The sequence below is a fragment of the Condylura cristata genome, unplaced genomic scaffold (assembly GCF_000260355.1).
Source record: "Condylura cristata isolate star-nosed mole 26May11 unplaced genomic scaffold, ConCri1.0 scaffold00001, whole genome shotgun sequence".
Classification (NCBI taxonomy): domain Eukaryota; kingdom Metazoa; phylum Chordata; class Mammalia; order Eulipotyphla; family Talpidae; genus Condylura; species Condylura cristata.
Window position 1 is genome coordinate 81,390,172 of NW_004567102.1, and position 19,347 is coordinate 81,409,518.

At 40.0% G+C, this 19,347-nt stretch overlaps 1 protein-coding gene across 1 annotated transcript in view; it reads left to right on the forward strand.

Annotated features, from left to right (window-relative positions):
• CCDC170 (coiled-coil domain containing 170) overlaps window positions 1-19,347 on the forward strand; it is a 51,219-nt gene that overhangs the window by 18,174 nt on the left and 13,698 nt on the right. The window contains exons 6-8 of the mRNA XM_012735112.1: window positions 4,287-4,604; window positions 12,630-12,830; window positions 16,985-17,158. Of these exons, the coding sequence (XP_012590566.1) occupies window positions 4,287-4,604; window positions 12,630-12,830; window positions 16,985-17,158 (693 nt within the window). The remainder of the gene's footprint in view (window positions 1-4,286; window positions 4,605-12,629; window positions 12,831-16,984; window positions 17,159-19,347) is intronic.

Genomic DNA, 19,347 nt, shown 5'->3' on the forward strand with positions numbered 1-19,347 from the left:
ATACTGTCTACAATTATATTCATTTATTTATTTAAAATTTATGTATTTATGCATGCAGAACTGGGATACAGGCCAGAAATGCAGGGACAGTGAGAGGATTAGCCAGAGACAGAGTGAAGAGCAGAACAGGCAGATTGATGAAGTACACTGCTGAGGGGAGCAGTGGGCAAGACAGGAGAGGTCTGCCGTGCCATGTGGGTCACCTCCGGGACTGGGGATTGAACTGACACTGAAGTGACTGAGGTTAGCTTACAGTGCTGCACTTTAACCTGTTGCACCACCCAGGAGGGCCCTACAATTATATTGATAACAATTATAGAAAACTATTCTAGATAGCATTATATATTATGTATCATACATTATGCTGTGTTATGTATGGTTCCATATTTGATAATTTTGTGTTATACAATTATAATCATAACATATATCAATATATCAACGTTGTACAATAATTATATACTATATTATGACTTTATATTGGATTGCAATTATATACTATATTATAGCTCACTAAAAACAAAAACCACACAAGATTTTGAATGATTCCATTGTTTAATAAAGACATGCATTTAGCTAGAAAGATAACTTGAATGTCTTAATCATATTAATTATAGATGCTTTGTGGAAATAAAGTCTGAAGAGGTCATTATTCATTTGTTGTGTGGTAGGACTGAGTCTAAAGATTTGTGGATTAAAAAACTTTTAGAATTAGGGCCCTCCCTGGTGGCACAGCGGGTTAAAGCACTGCACTGAGAAGCTAAAGCCACTTCCGCATGAGTTCGATTCCCGCCTGCCCCGGAGGTGACCATATGGTGTGGCAGACCTCTCCTGACCCGCCCGCTGCTCCCCTCAGCAGTGTGCTTCATCGATCTGCCTGGTTCTGCTCCCCACTCTGTCTCTGGTGAAGCCTCTCACCGCCCCTGAGCCTCTAGCCTGTACCCCGGTTCTGTATGTACAAATAAATAAATCTTTAAAAAAAAAAAGAATCACATTAAAAAAAAAAAAAACTTTTAGAATTAATCCTCACCACCACCTGTATAGGGCCTGACCTCACCTGCAAGTGTGATTTCCTTGCTGAGCTCAGCCCTGATCCTGCGCCAGAGCGGCTAGCTTCGCCTTCTGCGTGTCAGTGAGGTCTGACTGAGGTCCCAGGGCTCTGCCGAAAACACCCATGTCACATTACTTCGGCGTATCCTTGAGGTAACCATGCAACCAGACCCACTCTGCTGCTCCCTCCTGATAGCCAGGCAGGTAATTGCATTTGCAGTCTGAGGACATCTGCTTTCAGCAGATCACCCCAGTGTCCCTGAGTCCTGAGCACTTCATAGAGTGCGAGGGTAGCGGCTGTCCCCAAGGCCTCCTCACGGGCCCCTGGGCCTGCATTGCCCGGGAGAAAGGGCACACGGCTCACTGGGCTGAAACATGGCGAGCACAGAAACCTGACCCGCTCCTGCGTCCCACTGTATCTATAATGACAAATGAGTTTTCTGATTTTTTGTGACAAAGTGCTGGTGCTCTGGACTCGTTAAGGGGACTGTTTTGCTTCTTGTCTCCAAGGCAGCGAGACAACAGTCTGATACAGGGGTGGAAAAATTCCTCGTAGCTGAAATTGTGTTTCTTGGTCTCCTGGTGTAAACTGCCATGATTAATTAATTTACTCCTAACTGACAGGAATGCCATGTGTCTGATATATTTTTTGCTTATTTTGAACGTTTTTGGGTAAATATGCGTTTAACAATAGCCCTCTATTAGCTATGGGAACTCCCGTTTTTGTTAGGAGTTTTCTCTCAGTATGGGATAACAGTTGTGGAGGCTTAGGGTTCATTTTTCTCCCCAAACTATTGCATATATGACATTAATTTTTGAACCACGTGTTAGATTGTGGGTTTGTTATCATCAGTGCTGAAACTTTTACTCTAAGTGAACAGCTATTGTGCTCTGGAAAGAAATTGTAAAGTATTAAAATAATGTATTGGTAGTGAAGTCTCCTTCACTCTTTAAGGGTCATAATTTAATTAGCAGCAGTACCCCTACTGTGAGAACTGTCTGCAAAGAGAACGAGGAAATGAAGCTGTTCCCCGGACCTTGAGAAGAAAAGCAATTCAACAAGATCGGCACATTAGTTGTTTGCTTATTTCCTCTTTGCCTACTTAGCCACTCCATGACTTTTCTTACTAGTTGACACCTGAAACCTCCTGGATTAAAAAAAAAAAATCACCGTAAGAAAAAAAAAAAAGATACTTTCTTTTCTATAAAAAGTAACTTTTCAAGTAACACTTGTCAGATCTCTAAGCCATTGGTGGAAAGGAATTCCTTTCCACCTTTGAAGTCCAGTTCAAACATTTTAACTAGGGGCCTGAAAGGTTACTGGCCAGTTTCAAGGGGGAGAACTGTTATTTAAAGATATAAATATGTATACACACACACACACATTAGTTATTGTAGCGCCTAACATTATTTTTAATAAAAAACAAGATTTTTTTCCCAGTTAACTAGATAGCACTAGTCTAGCAGTGGTGGTTAACTGCCTAGTGCTATTTTATGTGCATTCATGTAATTTGGAATTTCATTTCCACAAGTGGGCTACTTTTTTATTAAATTTTCTTTTTTTTTCTTTTTTAAGATTTATTTATTTACTCATACAGAACTGGGGTACAGGCCAGAGATGCGGAAGGTGAGAGGATTCACCAGGGACAGAGTGGGGAGCAGAATAGGTAGATCGACGAAGTACACTGCTGAGGGGAGCAGCGGGCGGGTCAGGAGAGGTCTGCCGTGCTATGTGGATCTCATCCAGGGCAGGCGGGATTGAACTTTTGCGGAAGTGGCTTAAGCTTGGCTTAAGCTTCTTAGTGCTGTGCTTTAACCCATGCACCACCAGGGAGGGCCAACTTTCAAAAAATTTTAATATAATAGTCTATTTTTAAATCATTTTGTGCCTTTTTCCATCTCAGTTGTAATCCCTGGGGGTTTCCCATCACCAAATCACCCATGGGCCATCCCCATAATCCCATGCATCCCCCCCATTTTTGATCCCATTCCCCTACCTCCTTAAATGTGTCTGGTATATAGCTGTTCATCATCATTATTATTTTTCCTCTTGGTCCTCTATGCTTCTGCTATGAGTGAAACCATCTGGTATTTTTCTTTTTCCTTCTGGCTTATCTCACTAAGCATGAGCCCTTCCAGCTCCATCCATGTTGCTGCAAAAGGCATGAATTTATCTTTTTGACTGCTGAGTAATATTCCATTGTGTATATGTACCACACCTTTTTAATCCAGGCAACTACTTTTGGGCATTTGGATTGATTCCATGCCTTTCCTATTTTAAATAAAGCAGCAATAAACATGGGGGTGGGCAGGTGTCCTTTTGAGTCAGTGTTTTTGTGTCTTTTAAGTAGATATCTAGGAGTGGGATTGCTGTTCATATAGATGCTCCATATTTAGCAGTTTGAGAAACCTCCAAACAGTTTTCCATAGCAGTTATATTGGTTTGCATTCAAGTGGGTTATTTTCTTAATGACAATTAAAGATGTCCCCTTTATGTCTTTTTGGACCATTTTAGGTTATGATAAATAGAATCATGTGCATAGGCCATAGGTTTTCTATGCTCTTCATTATTTGAATGAACCTAATTTTATTTTCAGTATGGCATTTCATTTCCTCTGCCTGAAATCCCTCCACCCACAAAATGACTAGGGGTTTCCATCTCTTTTCTTCCGGAGCCATCAATACTAGTGTGTATCAGACAAGAGGATCTACAACCAGTGACTATTGAAGGAAAAGGTTGATTCTCTGCTATGCAGTGATTTTTACAAAAGAGAATACTACTCTGTTATTTTAAATATTATTGAGGTATCTTTATTCAAATATTTTTTAGTGCCTACTTTTACTACCATTTATTCAAAGCCAGTTTCCATATGTACCAAAGTCAGGAACAGATAATCTATGTGTGGGTTGAGTCTACTCACATGTTAGTCCCCTTTGTAGTCATTAACTCAAAGGTCCACAGGAAAACAGCTTCCATGATTTTTACTTCTTTATTTTAGCCCAGATTTCACACCCCTTCTCTTATCTAGATGCCTAAACTCACCTGACATAGCCTTTGCTGTCATAAGTTTATGAAGACAAGATTTAGAGTTAAAATATGAAGGTAAGATTTAGAGTTAAAACTGGAGTGAGATTCAACATTAATCCTTGAGTCACTGTTTAATAAGGGAAATGAAGTTAGTGCAGGTGTCCTTCATTGGCGGCTAATGTCATTCTCTTACTTTCTGCAATCATTTTAGGACTTGCTCCATGCTGCAGAGGCAAGAGATGCTCTTGAAAGGGAAGTTAAAATCTTCCGAGACAGGCTGCTTGCTGGCCAGCGGGCCTGGGAGGCCTCTAAGCAGGAGCTGAACCTCTTGAAGAAGGGCTCCTGTGATCTAGAGAAGAGTTTGAAGGACAGTCGGGAGGCAACCACGGTCTCGCAAAGCCAATATTCCTCATTTAGGGAGAAAATTGCAGCCCTCCTTATGGGCGGCTCGTGTGGAGTCGCATCCACGGAGGACGCCATTTTGGAGAGGATCCGAGAAATGGGCGTCCAGGAGGAGAGCAGGAGAAAGGTGAGTGGCTGGCTGGTGGCTGCTTAGGAACTTTTTAGGAGCAGTAAACTCATTCATTTAGCATACTCCACAAATGACTTGTGTGAACTATTTAAAAGTGCCATTAAAATGTGTTCTTATTACTTTTAGTGATATAGTTAAGATATGTGGGAGTCACTCTGCGGACAGTGGTGTGGACTCTGGAGTCACACTTGTCCGGGCCAACCTGTCTCCACTGTATGCGCACTCACTCAGCCCAGGCGCACTGTGGGTGGGTTCCTCAGGCGAGTCCTCTGAGACTTGGCTTCCTGACTGGCCGTGAAGGGGTGGCCAGAGGCCAATCCTGTGTGTGCAAAGTAGGGAGTCAATGTGGTTTTGAATTCAGAATGTTTCAGGGCGTAGAAAGGTAAATAGCACACAGAAAAGTCACACAGAAAGCAGTCTTATATAGAATTCCGCAGTGGGGCAAACCCCTTCATCAGCCACATTCATCGTTCTTCAGCAGCACCCTGAGTAGCTCCGTCTATCAGGGTTCCTGAGATAAGTGGCCTCCGGTCACGTCTGGTCAAGGTTGGCCACTAAAACCCATTGGGTCAGGCTTTCCGTGCAAGTGAGTTACCGGAAAAACAGTCAGTCCGATTTTTGTGGATTTTGGAATTGTAGCTAAGGGTTCCGCACCTGTCATGGGTCTACCTTGGAGGGTGATTGCTTGCTTAAGCATTACATGAAAAAAGTTATGAAGTTCTTAACACACGGTCTGGCAAATTACAATAAATATTAACATTGCTGTTCTCGCTTCTTCTCTCTCCGCTCCTTCTCTTAATGTGTGGTGCGTAGATCAGTCTTTGAGGCACCTATTTAACAAGCAAAGAAAACTGGTTTAACGCACAAATACGGTTAAGTCTGTTTCATTTCATTGTCTTGTTTATACGATCAGCAATTCTCAATTTATATAAAGTTCTGTTTAGCAGAGCCCAGATCCTATATAAATGATCATCAAATCCCAATTAGTAGTTGTAATTAAGGTTTCAAAGTAAATGATATTCAAATTCTATGTATATTTCCATTAAGAATTATTTTTTTCTGCTCAGTTTTACTTATTCCAAAGAAGAAGTACACCTTTCTGTCTTAATGTGCCTCAAAATTTCAGATTGATGGCTAATTTCAAGTTCAGGGTTGCATTCATACATTTCCTGTAACAATCAAAACGTCTAATTTCGTGTGAAAATTCTCCACGGTTTGCATTTGCTTTAGAAGCAGCCCAAATTGCTGATCTCTGAGTGGTTTTTCATGTGATTCACTGGATCAGGGATGGAAGTTAGTGACTTACTTACCTCAAGCAGCCAATATTTCTTTGCCATTTCACTTCCTTGAATTATTGCTTTTCCCTTCTATTTTTCTAAATGTTTTCCAAAAGCTATTTTAATTTGAGCATATGAAGCACAGCATAAAATTGTTAGCACGATGTATATGTTTATTTTCTAAAGCAAAATGATATGAATTGGTTGAAATGGATAGTCTGTCCCCACTCCCCATAAAGAATTAGGATGATTCAGAATCTTTTTAGTGCCTTTGTCTGCCTTTCCTACCCTGTAATTTTTTTCAATAGATCCTCTCACTGTCTAAAAGCCTGAAATCAAGCCTATAGCTGGCATCTTGTGTGACTCATCTTCAAGTAAAATCAAGAGAAAATGAATTTCATATATTGTCTTAGAAATGTTTCTGAACAATGTGAGCTTTACAAATTGATGAATCTGTTTGTTGAAGAGGCTGCATCCCCCTGCCAGGGGCCATGGTTAAATACACAGTCAACCGTTGAATAATACCCCCCTGAAGATCCAGTTCTAGGTCAGACTTGGTCTGGCAAATTCTCCACTTCATGTCAACTCCTTCTTACTGAACATTCCTTTTCTTGTTTACCCCTTTGCTATTCATTTTTATGCTCCTATATTTGCAGTTCTCAGTAGGTTTCAGGACACCACCCACACTTTTTCAATAAGTCAATTCTGCTTGTTCCTTGCTTTCCTGCTTAGAGCAAAATCTAATTTTCTTTTTAAAAGCTCTACTATATCTTAAAGAAGGCTTCTCAGCCTTGGCACTACTGATGTTTTTGACTGGAGAACACCTTGTGGGGGCTGTTCTGTGCGTTCTGTTTGTCGACATTCCTGGCTTCTCCACACTAGCTCCTAGTAACACCTTGTCTCTACCTCCTCATTTGCAACCACCAAAGATGTCTCCTGACATTGTAAAATGTCCTCTCAGGGGGCACCATCACCCCAGTTGAAACCACTGTATTAAAGGAATATCCTAGTTCAGGAATTCTAAAAGAATATTTACATGTTATTTAGCCTTGAACCTTTAGGACCCTCATAAAGGCTTTTTTTTAAGTAACATGTCTTGCACAATGACATAACACTGTGACATCTCCAGATTTTAATTTTTAATTTTGAGGCAAATCCTTCTTCCCTCTTACTTTTAGATGTTCCCTAACTGGCTACATACATGGTTGAGAGCTATGTACAGAGACCATGGACAGCTCTACATCCTGTCCTAAGTTAAATACCAATACAGATCAAATCACGCTGTAGACATCTATCCAAGCAGCTCCTTTGCTCTGCTCTGGGCACACCAAAGGCTCTGTTTCTTCCATGAGGGTGTTTTTTAGTCTGGGAGCTCTGCGTATCCACCTGATGCCCTAAAGGAGTTCCCATGAGTTCTTCACTCTTGCTGAATCCACCTCTGATTTCATTGTTCTACTCTGGTCTTAATCCTTTAATCTACCAAAGATAATGTTTACCCAGAAGCCTTAGCAGGTGCCTGATGACTTTTCATTGTCCCAAGTTATGCTACACGGTCTCCCTTGGATGCAAGGGGAATTCTGGGAGAGCCACGCGAGAATTGAGCACAGCCATTGCTGTGCATGCTTGCCTAGGCTGTCTATAAGAACACACTTGCCTAGGCTGTCTATAAGCACACACCACTGACTGGGAGGCTTAAGCAACAGAAATTTATGGTCTTGTATTTCTGGAGGCTAGAAGTCCAAAATCAAGGTGTCAGCAGAGTTGGCTTCTTCTGAGGGCTGTGAGGAGAATCGATTTCATACCTCTCATCTGGTAGTCTCTTACCACTTACCTGGTTTCTGATGGTCTCCTTAGTTTATGGAGGGCATTTCTCTCTTCGTCTTCACATTCCCTTCTTCTTAAGCTGCCTCTGAGTTCAAATTTCTCCTTTTTACGATAAAGTGGCCGCATTGGTTTACTGCAATGGCCTTATTTTTACTTGGCTATCTCTGCAAATACTGTTCTTTCAAATAAGGTCACATTCAGAGGTACTGGGGAATTTAAACATATCTGTTTTGGGGAGTAGCCAATTCAACCCCTGACAAAAGTCAACTGTACAAGGTGGAGGGCATAGTGTCAGCCAATCTGGTGTTGGCACACACACTGCCAAAAGAGGAGAATTTGATGTTCTATTCCTGGCACCTGATAACGCATCTTCTATATATCCTAAGTGAAAACTGCAACTTGAACAATTAGAAAAGAGTTCCAGAAGGTACTGGAACTTAGGTGACCAAGGGCCTCTTTCTTCATTTTAGAATTCTTGTGCTTCCATTTGGTTTAATCTAAGGACAAAGTGCTCTCTGGTGAAATCAAAAACTACTTGTCCTTGGGAAGTGAATTAATTCTTGTAGGGCATCATGACTTTATTTCCAAGCAGCTTGTTTTTGAAGTATAGTTTACTTTAGTGCCCTGGTTGTTTAAAAATTGAGGTATGTATTCTTTATTAAAGTTTCCCCCTCTCCTTCCATCCCTGTTTATCTAGTGTTGAGATCTCTGCACACTTTGTCCCGAAGCGTATCAGGGCTCTCTTAACACATGATACTAAGAACTAGAAGACAAAGAAAATGAGATGCTTATTGATTCTCTAGACTTCTTGGTGTGAAAAACAGAACACAAACGCACAATTTTGGCAGAATGCATATGCTCACTCAAGCACTGGGAATTGCCGTTTCCAAGAGCTTGGTCATGTTGGAGTGTTAGTTTATTAGGATAAACTTAGGTCATTTTAGCGCTGAAGAGGTACTGTGTCATCATATGCACTGAGATCTAAATTAGCTCAGGAAGCTAAGTTCTGTGATGCCGAGATAGTGGAGAATGTCTTGGCTGTTTGGTTCTTTCTGGAGACCAGAGTCTAGATAAGGCATTTGGTGGAGCCCACAGAACCCAGCCCTCTACCTACTGATTACTGTAAAAGTCACACTTAATTGAATTTCCAAATCTACAGCACATCCTTAGAGACCCAAAGATGAGGATGCAGGAGGTGTTTTCTCACCTTGGAATCAACACATGTATCCTTTATTTGTCCAGTTCAGAAAGATTTCAAGTTGAAAAACAGGCTCTACAGGCTGAAACTTATTGGAGAAATGTGATTCAGGACAACTCCTTGAAGGGCTTTCTTTCTTTTTTTCCCCAAACAGTTATTTATTTTATGCATACAGAACTGAGGTACAGGCCAGAGGTGCAGGGGTGGTGAGAGGCTTCACCAGAGACAGAGTGGGAAACAGAACAAGCAGAGTGACGAAGTACACCGTTGAGAAGAGCAGCAGGCGAACCAGGAGAGGTCTGCCGCATTGCCTGCTGTGGCTCAGCTCTCTGGCCTGGGATTGAACTCGAACTGAAGGGCTGAACTACCTTTATAGTGCTATGCTTTGCACCACCAGGGAGGGCCTTGACGGGCTTTCTTAACTCTTTATGACAAAAGTATAGGATTGGCTGCACTCATCTCCTGGCGTCCTAATACCGGTGATAAAAATGCATGCAGTGGGTTGAGCTGTGAGTGGGTGTGCTAGTGGGCAGAACGGAGGGCACTGCAGGATCTCAGACCTGCCTACTCTAAGTGGGTTCTGCCATCTGCTGCATAAAGACAAACACACTCAACTATATAAGATCTTCAAAAGAAAAAATACTTAGATGTAATTCGTGAGCAATAGAGAGAATAGAAAGAGTGTAGTTAAAACAATTTCCCATGAAACACCCAGGGTTACCTCTCCTTTGTGGATAAATGCCCAGCTGAACATGGTTGGCCCGCCCTGGACAGGGCCACAGATGCAAACACTTGCCACAAGTCTAAGGTACCTTCTGGTGGGGACCCATAGGAAAAGGGCAGAAGGGAGCAGAGACGTTTGGAAGCAAAGGAACAAACTCAAAATACAAGTCAAGGTGAAGGCTGCCATTGCCAGCCTCCCTACAGGCCTCTCACCCATGTTTCTGTCTCTTTCAAGTGTCTTCTTCCATGTCTCCCAAGTGTCTGGCTGAGGAACAAGCGCTACTTCTTCACATGCCTCTGCTCCATGCACCTTCTCCAGCCTTTCTCTTCATCCCCTTTCCAGTCCCCTCCCAGTCTTTCCCCCTTTTCTAGCTTTTCCTCCTTGTCCAGCTCTACCCTTCCTGAGGGTGGGGTAAGAAGCCCAGACCCTCCCCTTTCTCTGGGGATTATGCTGCTACAGGTGTGAAATACTGTGTTACTCAAATCACCTAAATCAGCTCATTTGATCTTATTAAAGTCTGTAAACCTGCAATTCCTGGTTTCAGTGAACACGCTCATGAGTGTGGACTTGAAACCAGGACTGTTTGAGTCCCTGCACCCTGTCCCACAGTTTACTTCTGTCGGGGTCGCTGTCACCATTTGGTCTCGTTGATGGTAGCTGATTCAGGTGTCATCTTCAAAATGGTGTCTTTCTTGGTTGATTTCTTTGGAAGACTTTGCTTTGCTCAGCAAGTTCTCCAGTATGTTGAGTGGGGCTGAGTGTCACAGAGTTCGGACTCTTTCCAGCCAAGGGCTTTTGTAGTTGTTATCTCTTTGGTGTAATTCTCTTTGCTGGGTCAACCAAAGGTTTGGAGAAGCGTGGAAGGCTCTTCCTGTGGGTAGACTCACTTCCTGTGTACAGGGTGGTCAGTGTGAAGCTGCCATTTATGGTGGTGCAGAAGCATGTGGTACTTTGTAGAATAATAATGCTAACCTGTCTCCCCTGCTTCCCCACCCCAAAACCTTTGGTTTTGTAGGTTTCTTTGTTATGCTGAGATAAGCATACCATTTCTCTTGCATTAAGATGGGATTTATTCCTAGTTAGTAAGTACTGAGAGGATGAAATATGAGAAGAGGGTTCTCACAGAGTCACATTCTGTAATGAAATTCAAAATTTCCATGGGAAATATAATTAGATGCGGTGCTGAGCAGTTTGTCATCAACTATCTGATTTCAGGCACCCAAAGAAGTATAGAGTTAATTGCGTTAGAGGCCTGGGCCTTGAAGGCCATAGAAGGAAAAGGATTCTAGAGCTTGGAGGGCAAGTAGTCTGACCTTCCTTATTGTACCACTTTGATTTCCCCTTAACATTCTTAACAAATGACTGGCCAGCTTCTGGCCATTTCCAGCAACTGGGAATCTCGATCTAATGTAAAAATTTATAATGTATATAAAAATAAATTATTTAAAAGTATTAATAGTTGCTGCTTGTGAATGATAGGGTCATGGGAATTATTTCTTATTTACTTATACTTTTTTGGGTCCTTAATCAGGCTTTTACAGTGGCATGCAGTACTCTGTCATTAAAATACTGGGGGAATATTCTTTACACACAAGTAGATCTATTTTTAGTCTTTTGAGAAGCCGCCATAATATTTTCCATAGGGGTTGGATCACCAGTAGTGCATGAGGTTTCCTGTTTCTCCAACACTTGCTATTTCTGGTGTTTTTGATGTAGTCCATCCTCACAGTGTTAAGGGGAAGGATGTTCTAAAGGAACTCTGCAGAGTTTTGTGGACTCCACCCCCTACTCCAGCTTTCTGAACTCTACCCCCTATTCCAGTGACTAGAAGCTACAACTCCCAGCAGTACCAGGGAGAGAACTGCGAGGACCCAAGGGCGGAGCTAAGCAGGCATTCTGGGATTTTGGGGGATAAATAGGGCGCCATTTTGTCCAATAGTCTCTCTCGTGGCAAATGGCTCTCTAGACTGCATGACTTGGGGCTTTCAGTTAGTTTGTTACCAGAGCCCCAAGTCAGTCCAGCCGGTAAGATATTCTAGTTGCCTTGTATCTCTCTCTTTCCCTGAGGTGTTTCCTTTTCTTTTCCCCTTTTGTAAATATACCCGGTATTGACTCTTTCTGTGTGTGTCTGCAGTACAACTGAATTTTAAGCGTGCGGGTGAGGTCCCACAGAGGCAGCCCAGTTCACCCTGGGGTGCCCTGTGACAATAGGAGTGAGGTGGTGTCTTACTGAGGTTTCAATTTTTATTTCCCTGATGATTAATGATGGTGAGCATTTTCTTTATGTGCCCATTGGCCGTCTATATGTCTCTTTTTTTGAGAAACATCTAATTCTGCCATTCCCTTGGTTGGGGTGTTTTCCTGTTGTGGTATTGTATGAGTTTTTTGTAGATCTTGGATATCAGCCATTTGTCAGATGTATGAGGTGCAAATGTTTTCTCCCACTCAGTAGGTTGTCTTTTTATTGTAATGATAGTTTCTTTTGCTGAAGAGGGAGAAGCATCAAATCAGGGGAAGGAAGAACACAGGGACTATGGTGATGATGCACAGGTGAATTGGGGGTGGGAGTTTTATGGGGGCTACATCTGAGAGGAGAAAGCAAACACTCTACAAAAATGAAGCATGCTGTAAAATATATATGAGTAAAAAATATACTTTTATTTGAAGTCTTTCCAGCGGAATTTTAAAACTCTTAAATTAATGGCAGTTTTAAAGGTAAGTAAATGTTACTCATAAATATTTTGATTAAATTCCTTTTAAAGGAATTGTAGTAGAAATTAAAATGCCAATCAAAACATTTTATTAGAAAATGAATTTAGATTTACTTCAAACAGAGGAAAATATAGCTATCAGTTATCTGTGTTTTTAATTTAATTTGTTCATAGAATCCGAAAGTTGGCATCCTAAGTAGTTATGTTGCTGGGCTGAGCACTAAATTTTAACAATTTTGTAGCATCTAAAACTAAGCTTACCCTTTGTTTATATTTTTTATTTTCCAGATGGTCTCCCAGCTTGAAGCCCAAATATCTGAGCTTGTTGAACAGTTGGGAAATGAGTCTGGATTTCACCAAAAAGCTCTCCAGAGGGCCCAGAAGGCAGAAAACAAGTTGGCTACCCTTCAGGGTCAGCTGACACACCTGGAAGGAGAGCTGGTTTCCGGAGATGTTTTGCGAGATAACTTGAATTTTGAGAAACAAAAAGTAATAACCTGAGGGTAGTATAAAATTTCACTTGAATATATTTGAATTTTATAGTACATTGATATGTAAGTCCTGAGTCCTGAGTGAGTTTCAAGGAAAGATGGGTATTGGGTATTTGGGGGTGGGTTTCCTTCCTGTTGTTTGGAGTGCCTTTTATTCAATTATTTCAATTAACTCAGCAGGTATTTATCAGACACCTATTGTGTATTAGTTCAGGTGTGATTACCACAGTGTTTGGTCTATAAAAGCTCTTAATTCAATAGCAGAGATGATATTCAAATGATTTGCTGTAAGTGATATAATAAATGTACTGATTAATAAAGTTTCATAGGAAACCTGTGTAAGGAGTGATGGCTTTTAGATAAGGGGGTATTTTATAGGGAGGAAATAATTAGGTTTAATTTTAGAAATACAGTTGGGATTTTAGTAGAGAAAGGGTTAGATACTCTAGGAGATGAAGTTTGAAAGCTGGAGAGAGTATGACTGGCTCACGAAGACAGAGTGCTGAAGGTTAGAACATGGCTTTTTTGGTTGGACGATGGCATGGAGAGGAGTCTAGAATGACTTAGCTTATGAAGACTCAGTGTTCTTTATTATTTAAAATATGTAATAAGAGATTTTGAGTTTCCGAGTATGTTAGAAAGGTAATATGATGACATGCTGGAGCTGAAGTGGCAGTATATGGAGAGATTCAGAAATGACAGTGAACATAGAGCAGAATGAGAAGAAAAGGGGTCCACATGTCCAATTTGCCTTTGGGGAGTCCATCTTCAAGAAACTGTTTTAGTAAAGTGGTGAATAGAAGCCAGTTTTCATTGAGCTGATAGGTGACTAGAAAAATAAGTGTAGAGAGTTAGAAGTAGACTACTGCAAAGTCTGATGACTAAAGAGAAAAGGGATGAAACAAATAGAAAATAGTGCTAAAGAAAGCTGTTAGTGGACAGGAGGGGAAAATATGTATTTGCAGGCAATAGAAGTCTGTAGGGAAAAGCTAAAAAATCAACAAGACAGGGGTGGAGTTGGCATGAAACTATTCTTAGGTGGAAAAATTCATGCTCTGCAAATTCATTCATTCTTATTATTCTGTGTTTAAAAACAATGAGGAAACAGTGTGCCTACATTAGGCTGAATGCCTAAGAAATATCTATGGATGTGAAACAGGCATCCAAGACACAGTTGTACAAAGAGGATGATAATAGAGCTAGGTATAAAATGCAGTAGTAACTTGGACAAAGAAGTCAGTGTTTCTTTCCTATTTCTCTGTGTGAGGAAATGAGTTATCTTCATATAAGATGCTTGATACAACTCTTAAAGATTGAGTAGGAATCGTTGGTTTTGTGAATGAAGATTGGGGGATAGGTTTGAGAAACTTGGGACAATGCAGGAAATTTCTCTATTAAATATCTGAAAAAGATGTCTTGGTTGAAAATTAGAGTCTGAAAGGAAATATGTACCTTGGTATGATGCATTGAGTTGGACAAAATCTGTCTGCTGGACTTCTTTACTTACATGTTTCATGAACACCTTATACTGATCAAAATAGAGATGACTACACTATTCAAATTTGCCCCACTCCTGCTCAGTGACAGCAAGGTAGTCTGCATCCTGTTGTCCAAGTAAAAATCCAGAGTATCTCTTAACACGTGTCTTTTTAAAATAAATACTGAAGCACTGTAAATGTTGTCTTCTAACTATATCTGTTATTCACCCCTGCCCCATTCTGTGTTAGTGGTAGTACTTTGGTTCAGAACAGGGTGAAAATTTTCAAGGCATACCCAAACAATCTTTTAACTGATTTCCTTACTCTCACCAGGGAGGTTTTACCAAAATGAATGTCTAGTGTTATCTTTCTCCATACTCAAACTGGTCAAAACTTCTCTGCGACCTATAAGATTGGGTATAGATTCCTTCTTTCCATGGCTGAAAGCTGCTTTCTGGACCTGACCTATTTCTCTCTCTAGGTCCACTCTCCCCTGCAATCTCTCCAGCCAAGGCGGCAAACTCAGGGATTTCAGGGACCAGCAGGGATCTTGTTGGATGTGGAGAGAATATTCACTAAGTCTAAACATGTCCATCTTCAAATTTGTTAAAAACAGGCATTTCATAATATAAATAGCTATGATTTCTTTATATATATGTTTAATATAATAGTTTATTTTTACATCATTTTGTACATTTTTTTTCCATCTCAGTTGTAATCCCTGTGGGCTTCCCATCACCAAGTCACATAGCTATGATTTCTATAGAGTTCTCCTTTCTTTTCAGGAAGTAACTCTCTTTTTAAGACTCTGCTTCAACGCCACTTCCTCTTCCCTAGAAAACAACTTTGTTCTTTATGTACTTTTGTACCTTCACCTGTCTCTGCCACAGCACTTAACACTCTAAAACCGTATTCATCTCTTAAGTAAATTTATCTTCAACCAACTCCAAGCTTATTGAGGCCAAGGGGAGTCTTTTTCATTTCCCTTGATTTCTCCAGGTCTAGAGTGAGAGTCAGTGAACATTTAAATTGCAGAAAAAACATAGCAAAGGCAAGAATTTTAGGTAAATTGGTGATTGTTCCCTTTCCTTCACTACAGTGACTCATTACTTTTAATTGGGATTAGGCCAAAATAACTCTGCATTATGAAAACAACTTCTAAAATTATCTTTGGTTAATTTTTCAAGGACCTGCTTGTGAAATGCATGTCCTAGTGAGGCTAGTAAGCATTTAGTTGAAAACAACATCATACAGAGTTGTAATTTAAATATAGGTAATTGAGGTTTACATAAAATAGAACAGAATGTCTTCATTCTAAACTGTGGTTCAAGTGAACAAAATATGCAACAATCCTTCCAGCATCCTTAACTTTCTGAGGCATAGCCAAGATCTTGGAAATAGTTGCTTTCTCTGTGGAGTCTTGGCTTGGTCCAGTCTTAATCCCTTTTGCCTGTGGTGGACTCTTGCATGCTACATGGATGAGTCACAGGTAGAAATAGAAAAAGACCTTTGGACTTTAACATGAAAAGTAACAATTCTGTAATATTTAAAATATAAGCAACAGCAGTTATTTCATTTTCATTTACATGGATAAGAAATGGAAGATCCCAAAGAGAAATGATCCAGCATGAAGAAGTGACAAACTGATGATGCAGAGAAAAAGCCACCTATGTCTTTGTAACAGCAGATAGGAAGTGATATTTGTAATGACTGCCACTTAGAAAAAAGTGATTACATTTTATGTATGCTAGCTAATAATATTGGAAAATGCATACTTACAAATAATTTTATCCTGCTGATTAAAATATAGATAGTTCTGGATTTTAAACTGGTATGCTTCAGTCATCAGTTATACTTACTTAAACCTATAATTTCCTGAAAGTGCCAGATGGATGAGCAATTATTGTGATGAAAAGGAAATTTCAAAGATAGAACCCAAAACATGAAATGATAGCATACAATGCTCATTGATTGATTTATTCATCCAGCAATCACTTAGTAAGCATTATTCTCTGTCTGGTCCTAACCAGATAAACCATGAGCATCAGGTGAAGAGAGACCCTAGGTCACTTTTGTGACTTTAACCTATTAAACTACGTACCTTGACTTGGTGTGACTATAGCATTTTAGAATGTTGTTCCTTTACCTCTGCTATGCAAAGAGCTTTTAAAGATATTTTCTAAAGACTTTTAACTGGTTAGAAAACAAAATCATCATCAGATAGGTTTGTGTAGAGAATTTTTGGAGTGTTCTGTAGAACCAAGAAGAATGAAATGACAGATGGTCAAGTTGTCATTTTCCACCCTTGAGGCCAAGGTCCCCTTTGGTGGAAAACTCACTATGTAAGGTACATGAATCCGCCCCAGGAGCTGGGTTAGGGTAGAAGGAGCTTATTGCCCAAGCTGGATGTACTCAGGGACAGGTCAAACTTGTTAACTGGCAGGGTTTGTAATACTAGCTTAGACATTTAGGTCACTGACCAGGAGAGGCAAGAGAATGTGATTATGGAATTGGCAGGGTGGTTCAGGAGCCCATCACCAAACACTGGGATCAGGGACTAGGCTTGGTACTGGGTTTAAGGAGAATAGCCTATGAACTTGGGGTAAGAAAAAGATGATGTTAACATGTTAACTTTATTTTTGTGTCCTATTTTCATTTTTCTTCTTGGTTATAGTATCTTAAATTTCTGGATCAACTCTCAGAGAAAATGAAATTGGACCAGATGGCAGCTGAACTTGGCTTTGACATGCGTTTGGATGTAGTTTTGGCTAGAACAGATCAGCTGGTCCGCCTTGAGAGCAATGCCGTCATCGAAAATAAGACTATTGCCCACAATTTACAGAGAAAGGTAGGGGATATTGAAACTTGCCAGTGCTGATGGAATTTCTAAGAAACTTAAATATTGAAAAATAATTTAGCTTCAGCTTATTTACGAATATGGCTTAGAAATATATTATAAACATTATATTTAATGTTTGAATCACGTCTGAAGTGATGGTAAGAATCTTGTATAAGGTCATGTTTGACTATGAATGACAGAGACCCGGAGTAAACAGTGTCTTAAATGAATAGGAGCGGTTTGTTTTGTTCCTTCTGACATAAATTTCTGGAGGGAAGTATCTTAGGATGCGTGTAACTGTTTTGGTCTTAAAGTTTGCCAGGAACTAAGCCCATTTTGCCCATTTAATTCCCATTTCCAGGGTGCTTCTTATCTTCATAGTTTAAATAGTGTTTAGAAGTATTGTATCTGTGTTCCTGGCCAGATTGGAGAACAGATTGGCCAGATTGAAGAAGAAGCATGCAAAGAGAATACAGCATGTAGTTTTTAAGTGAAGGACTCCCCGCCCTGAATTTGCTACATGAACCTGCTTCTGTTCTACAAGAAGAGTAGATTCTAGTGGCTAAACCTAGCTGCAAAGGAGGCTGTAAAGTATAGTTTATCCTGGGTAGTCATTTGCCTAGTTAAAAAAACCCAGTTTTGACTAGTACAACCACTATGGAAAACTGTTTGAAGGTTCCTCAAACTGCTAAACATGGAGCTTCCCTATGACCCAGCAATCCCACTCCTAGGTATCTACCCAAAAGACACAAAAACACTGATTGAAAAAGATACTTGTCCCCCCATGTTTATTGCTGCTTTATTTACAATTGGAAAAACATGGAAGCCACCCAAATGCCCAAAAATAGATGCCCGGATTAAAAAGGTGTGGTACATATACACAATGGAATATTACTCAGCAATCAAAAAAAGATAAACACATGCCTTTTGCAGTAACATCGGTGGAGCTGGAAGGGATCATGTTTAGTGAAATAAGCCAGAAAGAAAAGGAAAAATGCATGATGGTTTTACTCATAGCAGGAGTATAAAGGACCAGGGTAAAAATTAATAATAATGAACAACTATATACCAGAGATATTTTACAGGGGTGAAGTGGGGAAAGCGGCAAAAAATGGGGGGGAGTGTACTGGATTATAGTGATGGAACATGGGTGAATTGGTGGTAGGAAGCCTATGGGTAAAAATAAACTATCGTATTATTAAAAAAAAAAACCCACAGTTTTAATTTCTATCGGAGAAAAGGAGAACTGGGTAAATCTACCAGTTTCTGCTTTCTTAATTCTGTTGTGCTAGAAAGTAAAGCGAGAACAACTTCCTGTTCACTCACTCAAAGGAAGAGTTGGGAACAGCCTATATCAGATAACTAAGTAAATGAAAAGGATAAAAATTGAATTATTAGTATAATTATTGGCATTGGGGAAAGAGGAAAATAGATGTGCTTTTTTAATGGTTCTTGAGAAAATTCTTGGAAGAATTATAGGGCACAGGCTATGTAATGAGTTATATCTGGGCTCTCACTTTGATTTCACCAAACTGTGTGACATTGGATTCTCTTTAAGTATTATATAATTATTAAAATTACCAGTGTGTAGAACTTAGCAGTGTAAGTTTGCAGTAGAGTGGAATTTGACATGAAGAAGCTCAAGGAAGAACCTCATTGCGCATGACTTTGGGGGTGCCCAATGGACTATGATGGAGTGTTGTTTGTGCTTTGATGTTCGTGTGGTAGGATAATATACACTTGAAGAGGTGTGAACATATACCCTAGAATATACACAGTGTTGTAAACCATCATCACCTCAATAAACACTAGAAAAAGAATCTGGGTGTAGATATTGCTGGCAGCTTATAGACCAGACACTTCAATCCACATTTTAGTAAGTCACTCATACCTTCACTTTACAAATACAGAATATGTAATTAGGGAAAATGTGACAATCTTCAAATCTAACATTCTATAATTTTGTACAATTCCAATTCCCAATGTTTTTAGCAGATGAAAAGGTTTTATGCACTTAATATTTCAATCACTAATTGTGGCATGCAAAACCCAGAAGAATTTTTCCCTATTACAGTCCATAATCTTTTTCTAAAAATCACTATAATTTCCTTCATCAAATTTCATTGTCCATGGTAAGTGCTGTTTGAAGACCTTGTTCCCTACTTGGTTTGAGGATGGAATAGGCTGGCATATAATAA